The sequence below is a fragment of the Chlamydotis macqueenii genome, chromosome 26, assembly GCF_036417535.1.
Source record: "Chlamydotis macqueenii isolate bChlMac1 chromosome 26, bChlMac1.mat, whole genome shotgun sequence".
Lineage (NCBI taxonomy): Eukaryota > Metazoa > Chordata > Aves > Otidiformes > Otididae > Chlamydotis > Chlamydotis macqueenii.
The window spans coordinates 4,489,422-4,498,313 of NC_141581.1; the positions used below are offsets into that span (position 1 = coordinate 4,489,422).

At 64.0% G+C, this 8,892-nt stretch overlaps 1 protein-coding gene across 8 annotated transcripts; it reads left to right on the forward strand.

Moving 5' to 3' along the window:
- The first annotated feature begins 929 nt into the window (after nt 1-929).
- On the forward strand, nt 930-8,110 carry TIPE1 (TNF alpha induced protein 8 like 1). Of its 8 annotated transcripts, none has more exons than XM_086767562.1 (3): nt 930-1,137; nt 1,911-2,262; nt 6,684-8,110. In XM_086767562.1, the coding sequence occupies exon 3, from the start codon at nt 6,686-6,688 to the stop codon at nt 7,244-7,246; it is 561 nt and encodes a 186-aa protein (XP_086623688.1). In that variant the 5' UTR covers nt 930-1,137; nt 1,911-2,262; nt 6,684-6,685; the 3' UTR covers nt 7,247-8,110. The 8 variants fall into 8 exon arrangements, with proteins under 8 accessions (XP_086623688.1, XP_086623685.1, XP_086623689.1 ...); XM_086767563.1 differs by lacking the exon at nt 930-1,137 and adding an exon at nt 1,383-1,807; XM_086767561.1 differs by lacking the exon at nt 930-1,137 and adding an exon at nt 1,383-1,802.
- The last annotated feature ends 782 nt before the right edge of the window (nt 8,111-8,892 follow it).

Below are 8,892 nucleotides of genomic sequence, written 5' to 3' on the forward strand. Positions count from 1 at the left end.
AACGAGGGTCCCGGGCGATGGCTGCTTCCCACAGAGCCGGGAGGAGGAGGAGGAGGAGGAAGATGCTCCGACAGCCGCGATGCTGGGGGGCGGCTCGGGATGGGGTGCAAACCTCGGGACCGTGGGGTCCCCGGCCAGAGACGAGCCCTCACCCACGCCCCCCACTCGCCGCACCCCAGCCTAAAAACTCCTGCGCGTGGCTGCCAGCGGCCGGGGGGCTCCCCGCGACGCCCCGCTGAGAAACCGGCCCTGCGCCCAGTGTGGGGGGGGGCTGCTGCCACCCACCCACCCCCCGCGGTGCCAGGCCCACGCTCCCCGGGGCAAGCGGAGGAGATGCCCCCCCCCACCCCGCAGCAGCCGCCTGCACTCCGCTCAGGGGAAGGGTGGGAGCGGGGATGCTGGCATGGAGCAGGCGTCCCGCGTACCCCCACGCCGTCCCCACCTTCCCACGGGTGTCGCATCCCCACGGCACATCCAGAGCCTCCCCCGCCAAGAGGCGGGCGAGCGGGGAGTTTGTGGCACACCCCCCCCCCCCCCGGTGCCAGCGCCCTCCCAGGCTCTTGCTCAAAAGCGCCCCAGCATCCTGCCAGCATCCCGCGCCGGTTCCACGCGTGACCTTCTCACCCACGCGGGACCCCGCCACCCACCCGCTTCCCCGTCACCCACGCGCCTCCGTACGGACCCGCGGGAGGCCTTCGCGGACGGCAGCGCCGTGCCTGACCCACGCCGCGCTAACGGGACGGGCCCACGCACGCCGGGCGCGCACCCACGGGGCCGGGGCCGCCCCGCTCCCTCTCCCACCCCCGGGAGGGGAGGGGGGGAACCGCTCACCGCTCGCTCCCATTGGCTGCTTCGTAGCAAGCCCCGCGCCGCCATTGGCTGGCGCAGCCCGCGGGTCCCGCCCCCGCCGCCGCCGCGCCCGGCCCTGCTCGGGATTTGGCCGCGGGCGGGGAGGCCCGGACCCGCCGGGCACCGGGTACCGGCTGTGGGGGGCACCGCCGCCGAGCGGGCAGGGAGAGGCGCTGGGGGAAGCGAAACTCCCGGCCCCGCCCCGCCCCGCCCCGCCCCGTCCCGTCCCGTCCCGTCCCACCGGAGGCACCGGAGCAGCCCCGCTCCCGCCGCCGAGGCAGGCAGCAGGTAAGGGCAGCCCCGGCCGGGGCAGCGCCGCCGGGATCGGGCCCCCTCGCCCCCGCAACCCCCCCGCTTACCCCGGTCCGTGGGTGCGGGAGTGCTCGGTACCGGCCCGGTTCGTCCTTCCGACGCCAGGACCGGCAGCCAGGCGAAACCTCCGGTCCCCGAAGGCGAGCGCAGCCTCCGGGGCACCGCCTCGGTTCACCCCGCCCCGTCCCGGTGTCACCGGGCACCGGCGGCCCCGCCCGGCCCACGGGACAGCGCGGCCCGTGGGAGCCCCGAGGGGGTGGGGGCACACCGAGGGTTTGGGGAACCCCGAGGGGTGGGGGGTGGGCAGAGCCCGGGGTTGCTCCCCGGGACCCCTTGCTTGTGCCTCAGTTTCCCCACCCGAGTAAAAAAAGCGAGGGAAAGGGGATCTCCCCCCAAAAACCAGTGGGGGGCTGGAAACGCCGCTGCGGCCGATGGGAGCCTGGAGAAGGTGCCGGAACCCCCGCGACGGGGCCGCCCCGAGAGCCCACGTGCAGGGCCGGGTGCCCCACGGCAGCGCTTGGCCTCGCGCATCGCCCCGTCCTTCCTCCGCACCCGGCCCCTGGGCTCTAACAGGTGAAATTCCTCCGTTCCTGGAGAAACAAATCCCTTCGGCGAGGCCGGATCCTGCCCGGAGCGACCGAGTTGGGTTTGAAATTTCCCAGCTCCCACCGACCCAAGCTTTATCTGGAACGAGGAAGGATTTGGACCGTAAATTTTTTTTTTTTGGCTGGATCCGAATTGTCCCGCAGAGCTTTCCTTCCCTCCCGGAGCGGCTTTGTCCTCGCTGATCCCGGGGCAGGAAGCATGTGATGCCCAAGGCCCCCGCGCGGGACAGACGGACGGACGGACGGACGGTGGTTTGGCCTCTGTTTCTCCCCCTCCCTCTCCGTTTTCCACTTCCCCCTGAGTCTCCTGAGCCTCCGTCTGCTCCGAGCGAAGGAGAAAGGAAGTCGCTGCCAGAGAGAGCGGCTCGACGGCAGCTTGATAAAGAAAAGGAGGAAATGGAAGGCGAGACAGATGCTCCAAATTAACCCCCCCTTCCTCCTCCTCCTCCTCCTCTTCCTCCTCTCCGCGCTGCAGCTGCCTCCCTCCCAGCGCACGGTAATCCCGGGAGAAATTCCTTGATACGGCACCGGCTCCGCACCCGCATCCGCACCCCTTCCCCGTGTTACCGAGATCTCGTTCCCACGCGGCGCCGGCAAACGGGAAACGCCGGCGGGATTTACCACCCGCGCCCCAGGCTGGCATCGCCGGAGCCCCCCTCGGATCGGGCGCCCAGCTCTTTGCGTGGACATGTCGGAGCTGCCGGGGCAGATCGGCGTTCCCAGGATTTGGCGTAAAGGAGAAACCAAAAAAAGCTTCTGCTCCTTCCCGCAGGTGCCCGCGCTGGGGCTGCATTCGCAGCCCCGGCGCGGGCACCTACGGGAAGGAGATTATGGGATAGAGGAGTTCAGATCCCGGTGGGAACAACGACGGGGACACGGCCGAGCCGTTTGGCTGGCACTGGAGCCGGGAGCGAGCGGAGCGCGATGCACCGTGCGATGCCACCGCAGCGTTCCCGGTACTCGCTCCAGCCTCGCAGCCAGCTACGAGGAGTCGCGGCGGCCGCGGCGGTTTTTTTTTTCTTTGCCATCCTTGCCAAGAAATGAGTTTTTCCTCGGGTGAGGTGTTTACTCAGTGGCTTCCTCTTTGGCCTCACCCTGCTCGGCACACACGCGCCGGACCTGGCGGCTCTCGGTGCTGTTTGCACCCATGGCAACGTGCGAGGGACTATTGCAAAAGGCGGCGCAGCTCCTTCTTCCTCCTCCTCCTCCTCCTCTGCCACCCCAGCACTGGTAAAATGGGGTCTGGAAGCTGCAGGGGTCACGGATGGCGGGGGACAGGCTGGTGACGGCGATCGAGCTCTCCGGTTACATCCCCGCGCCGCGCCAGCGCTCCGACTCGTCTCCTGTAATCCAGCGCGGCGGGGGGTTTAATTAATTAATGGATTTGAAGGCGCGGGGAGGGGGTGGAAAGCGATGCTGGGGGATGGAGAGCGGAGCAGCGGGATCCCATCCACCCCCACCCCGGCGTTCGGCCGAGGATTCTGGGGGAACTGGGGATGCCGGGGTGGGAGGAAACAGATGGAGGGAAAACTGGGGAGATCTCCGCCATTAAATATTTACCTCGGCGGGGGAGACCGGACGACGCTTCGGTGTCGGAAGAAACTCATAGCGAAGAGGCTGCGAGTTAACGTGGCCCTGGCAAGGAGGAGGAAGAGGAGGCGGAGGTGCCCCTGCTCTCAGCCGGAGCTTTGCGGAGCCCTCCCCTTGCGCCGCGCTCCCGCTCGCCGCTGCCCCATAAATTATTGACGTGCTCTTGCTTTCCTGCACGAAATACTCAGCCCGCTGCCGGGGGAGCTGGCGAGGGCTTGGGGAGGGGGACGAGGACGCGGAGCCGCCGGTGGGTACCGGGGGGTTGGGGCGGTCGGGGTGAGGGATCTGTGGGGCAGGTAGAAATAACCCGGGGACGGCGTCGCTGCTGCCGTAAACGCGATGCCAGCCACGCGCCAGTGCCGCCGGCCCCGGGTGCTGGTTGGATGATGAGTTCTCGTGTTCCCCCCTGCGAAGACGGGAGCTTTAATTGATGCTTTTTAACGAGAGGGATGGATTCCGCTCCCGCGTGCGCCCGCAGTGGTGTAGATGTTCCCCGCGGCTGGGACGCTGCTGCGCCCCGGCGCTGGCACGCGTCCGTCACCGCGGCAGGGACTTCGGCTGCGTCACCGCAGCCCCACCTCGCGCGAGACATTCACAGGGTCCCAACCGTCGGTCGAGCCCCCACACCACTGCTACCCCCTCAAAACCTGCAAAATGGGTGGAAAACTCCCCAAAAAGGGCCGTGCCCGTCCCCCAAAGCCACCGTTGGCGCCACAGCCCTGCCGCGCTCTTCCGGAGAAGGGAGGGACTCGTGAAAGCAACGCCCGGCTGCTCGTTTTTGGTGGAAGAAGCTGGGTTTCGAGGGCGTTTTCATTAAAAAGAAGAAGAAGGGGAGAAAAAAACAAACCCTGAGCAGGGCTGGAAACTGCAGAGACAGGAAGGAAACAGAGCGGTTTATTTCGGTCTTGAGTTTGCTCGTCGGGGCAAGGTTTGCCTCTTCCGCACGCCGATAGCAGCCCCTTCGCGAACAATGGGGTCCCAGGGCCCTTCCCGGCAGGAAAACGGCTCATTCCAGTGAAATCTCCGGGTTGGTGCTGAGTCAGCAGGTTCTGGTAGGACAGAGCGTGGTGCGGAGGGCGCCGGGTTAACCGGTGCTGAGCGGGAGCGGCGTGCCGGGAGGTGAGCTTGGGTTTCCGTGGGGTTTGCTGCGGGCGACCTTGCGAACGGCCCACGGGCGCTGGAAAAGGGACGGGTCCCGTTTTGGGGGGTGTAGGAAAGACCCCCCCTGCCAGCGCTTCGTGCCTCAGTTTCCCCCCACGAGCGATGCTCGCGCCCCCGGCGGGCCACGGGGCAGCCGGCGTTGTTCAGCACAGGCAGCGGACGGTTGATCTGTTATTACAGTCGCCAACGGGGAGCCGCGGGCGCACGGGGCAGCTGGCAGGAGCCGGCGGTTCCTATTTTTTATGGGCTCCGTAGGTGGAGTTTGCATTTGCTTTATGGCTGCGGTCGCCCAACAGCGAGCTCAGGTGTGGGAATTCCTACTTTTCCGGGCACTGCTCCCGGCAGGGAGCCCAAGACACCCCGCAACCGCCGCGGGTTGCGAGGGATGCCAACGCCACGGCAAAGCCCCGCTCCTTCCGGAAGAGCCTGCCTGCCGCAGGCAGAGCAGGTCCCGCTTTTTACAGCCAAGGGAGAGAAGACGGAGCTGCGCTGCCTCTGTCCGTCCCTCCGCGCTCGGCTCTGGCAGCATCTCGGGCACCGGGCCACCGGCGTTAAACGAGCCCGAGCTGCCGACAGAACAGCCCCTGCTTTGCCATTTCTGTCTTATTAAGCGCGAGAGCCGCGGCTCGAAGCTCACGCTGGCAAAAATCGATGTTTTCACGTCGAAGGAAATACTTGCAAACCTCTGTGTTTTTCCTGAGGGCTGTAAATAACCCCACACGCGGCGCTTGCACGGGGCAGGTGACGGCGCCTCTGTTACCACCCGCTGAATTCACGCCCTCGCAGAGCCTCTGCTGCCCTCGGGCCCGGGAGCCGGTGGCAGGACGATGCCTGGGAAGCCGGGCTCACCATCGCCCTTGCACGACCGGCTGCAGCGAGACGGAGCTTTGGCCGCAGCGGGGTGTCCGAGCCCTGCGAGGGTTTGCTCCCGAGAGCCCGGTGTGCGCTCCGTGGCAGGAGGAGCGGGATTGAGGATCCCCGAGGGAGGCGGGACGGGGTGGCCGCTCAGCCGGCGGGGTCCGCAGGGCTGCTGGCGACGGGCTGGGTTCTGCGCTGGGATAACTGAGGGGGCTGGAGATGAGACCCCTCCTCTCCTCTCCGTATCCACGGCGGATTTATCCCCATCCCTTCTCACACCAGCAGCAGCCTTTAGCTTCAGCAGCTCTTCTCCCCTCCCTGGTGATGTCTTTATAGCGATCCCATCCCTTCCCGGCTCTTGCTTTGCCATGCCGACCGTGCCACGTGCAGGCTCTTGCGTAAGCGTCCCCCGACCCTGCCCATCCATCCCGGCGCGGGAGCCGGTTATCACGCCGCTCTGGCCTCCCCATGATTTGTAGCGCTGCGATTTCCTGGGGGCAAGATGCGTCTCCAGGGCTGGTGGCGTTTTATTCATTCACGGCGCTTTGTAAAACTGTCTTCTGCCGGAGGTGATTGATTCGGTCCCGCCGGCGTGCGGGGAGTCGGGCTGTAGGTGAGGGAGCAGCGAGGTTTCTGCCTCGCTGAATTATTCCCCTCTGTGCAGTGCTCGCGCTGGCTCTGGAGGAAATCCGTGGCAAAATGAGTCCGAGGACCAACGGCGTGGGCGTACCGGGGCAGGCAGCGCCGAGGAAAAGGGCTTCGATGCGCAGCGGTGGGTGCTGCGAACCGGCCGTGCCGCCCCGGCCTTGGTGGGCGCTGGGCTGTACGTCAGCACGTGGCTGTGCCGGCGGCAGCGGGTGACTCAGCCGTCACCTGGGCTGTCCCCAGCTCACCCTGCAGGAAATGAGTCAGGTTTGAAGGAAGAAAAAATTGTTAAAGTGATGGGGCAGGAGTCCTTCCTGCACCGAGGAGAAGGTGGTGTCGGTCACAGGAGAGAGATGGGGACAGAGGGTCATTGGTGATGCTCAGGTAGGGAGACCTCACTCACCCCCAACGCTCCCTGCCGTGCTGTAGTTTCTCCCCAGAATTTAGGGGAAGGAAGGTGGGAACACTCTCTAACTCATCCCACCAACAAAACCCGGGGCGTGAGCTCAGCTCTTGCCTGCCCTGGCACCCAGGAGCTCCTCTCGGCCTCGCCGTTGGCCTGAGATGCTCTTCCTCCTCCCAAAAGGCTGCGTGGGGAGGAGAGGGGACGGGGACTGATCCAGGGTATGGGCTGAACTCTGTGTGTGCCTCTTCCCCCTGCAGAGATGGACACCTTCAGCACCAAGAACCTGGCCCTGCAGGCCCAGAAGAAGCTCTTGAGCAAGATGGCTACCAAGACCATAGCCAACGTCTTCATTGACGACACCAGCAGCGAGATCTTGGACGAACTCTACAGGGCCACCAAGGAGTACACTCACAACCGCAAAGAGGCCCAGAAGATCATCAAAAACCTCATCAAGATCGTCATGAAGTTGGGCATGCTCTACCGCAATGGGCAGTTCAACCCCGAGGAGATGCTGGTGATGGAGCGCTTCCGCAAGAAGGTGCATACCTTGGCCATGACGGCCGTCAGCTTCCACCAGATAGACTTCACCTTTGACCGCAGGGTCATGTCGGGTGTGCTGACCGAGTGCCGGGACCTGCTGCACCAGGCTGTCAACGGCCACCTGACGGCCAAATCCCACTCCCGCATCAACCACGTCTTCAATCACTTTGCGGACTATGAGTTCCTTTCGGCTCTCTACGGGCCGTCCGAGCCCTACCGCACCCACCTGAAGAGGATCTGTGAAGGAGTTAACAAGATGCTGGAGGAGGACAACATATGAAGTTGGCCAAGGTGGGCCATCGGCAGCAACAGCCGGACTCTGCCTCCTGTGAGACCGAGGACAGGACGTACGCCTGTTCTGACCATCACCAGGCTTGATGTCCTCTTCTCCTCTGAAGTGCTAACTCATTTTCTCCTCATTTCTACTAAAGACTCAACCTCTTGACTTTGTCTAACCCTTGCCCGGGGTCTGCAAACTCCCCCTGCACTGGGCCGAGTCCGTTTCAGGTCGTCCTGGGCTTCTGGGCTCCTGCTGTACAGTTTGATTTCCTTTGCCCACCAAGTGCTCTTAACTCGGAGTCCAAGGGACTGGACTTCTCACCTTGAACTCTATCGTAACCCTCCTGGGGGAAACCAAACCAAAGACTGGCGGCATGTAACACCTCTGGGGTGTCTCTGAGCGGGTGGGCCGTTGCTTGGATGAGCGGTTGTGGAGCCCCATGGTTGTCTTTCAGCAGCTCCATGACATGGTGGGAACAGATCACGGTCCAAACTCCTGCTGCCCAGGGTAGGAAGGTGCTTCTGCTCCTTGCAGGCTAGAATGGGCTTTGGACAAGCCCTTCAGAGCAGAAGGATCCCACCACGCCTGGGCGGGCGAGCGGCTGTCCCAAGGCCAGAAGGGAGCTGGAGGGATGCCCGTTCATCCAAGATGCAGCTCTCCCCGCCAGCCTTCTGCATCGGTACCGCTGTGACTGCTGCGACGCCTTCCTCCGTGGTTGCCCAAAGCTCTCCCTAGGATTTCATACGTTTTGCGTGTTCTCGGCTGGTTGTTATTTTTTAGCAAAGTCTGTAGCCCTGATGAGTTATTTAAATAAACTCGCCTGTCTGGCCTGGGCGCTTCACGTGGCTGACAGCGATAAAACGAGTGGCGGGGCAGTCGGTTTTGTCCTTTAACTGGCGGTTGCTCGCTGTGACCTGGGGTTTTTATTCTCCTTTCCGTAGCACCGCTGCCGGCCAGGCTGCCCCTGTCCCAGCGCTGGAGCCGGCGGGAGGAGACACGGTGCAAAACCCCGCACAAACCCATAACAAAGGTTTGGGGTTCCGGGAGGGGAGCAAATCCTGCTCCCACGCACTCAGACGTGCTCCTCTGCATCCCCTCGCTGCACAGCGGGAGCTAAAGCAGCACAACCCTGGCAGGAGAAAGAAAGGAGAGGCTTTGAAGAACTCAGGCGTGTTGTAAAAGCCTCGTGCTCTGAGAGCATGGATGCACCAGCCATGGCCTGCTTCCAACACGCCGAGCTCGGCTTTGAACATGGAAAATTGCCCTTTTAGCGTCCAAGACGCTGTACAATCTCAGCTGGCCTTATCTCCGCGACCTTCTTGTGCCTCCTGTTCCATGGGATGTCTCCAGGCACAGGAGGCTGCCAGCGCTCGCGGGCAGAGCACGGCTCCGTGGCTCCCATTGGCTGCTCTCTTTCCACCGCTGGCTCGAGGCGCTGATAACTTTCAGCCTTAAAGATTTAAAAAAAAAAAAAAGAAATAAAGCCCCCCTGACTCTCATTTCATAGGCCTGGCTCCAACTATCACAGCTAATTTGCGCAACGCAGCTCGGGGTGGGGGGTGAAGCACGTTTACAGGTGTGCGCGGAGGAGAACGCGGCCAAGATCCACCGAGGTGTTGGTTTCACGGGGAGGGCAGGGTGAAGTC

Bases quoted from the DNA above. Each gene is read 5' to 3' on its own strand.
- TIPE1 (XM_086767562.1), top strand. From the start codon at position 6,686: ATGGACACCTTCAGCACCAAGAACCTGGCCCTGCAGGCCCAGAAGAAG.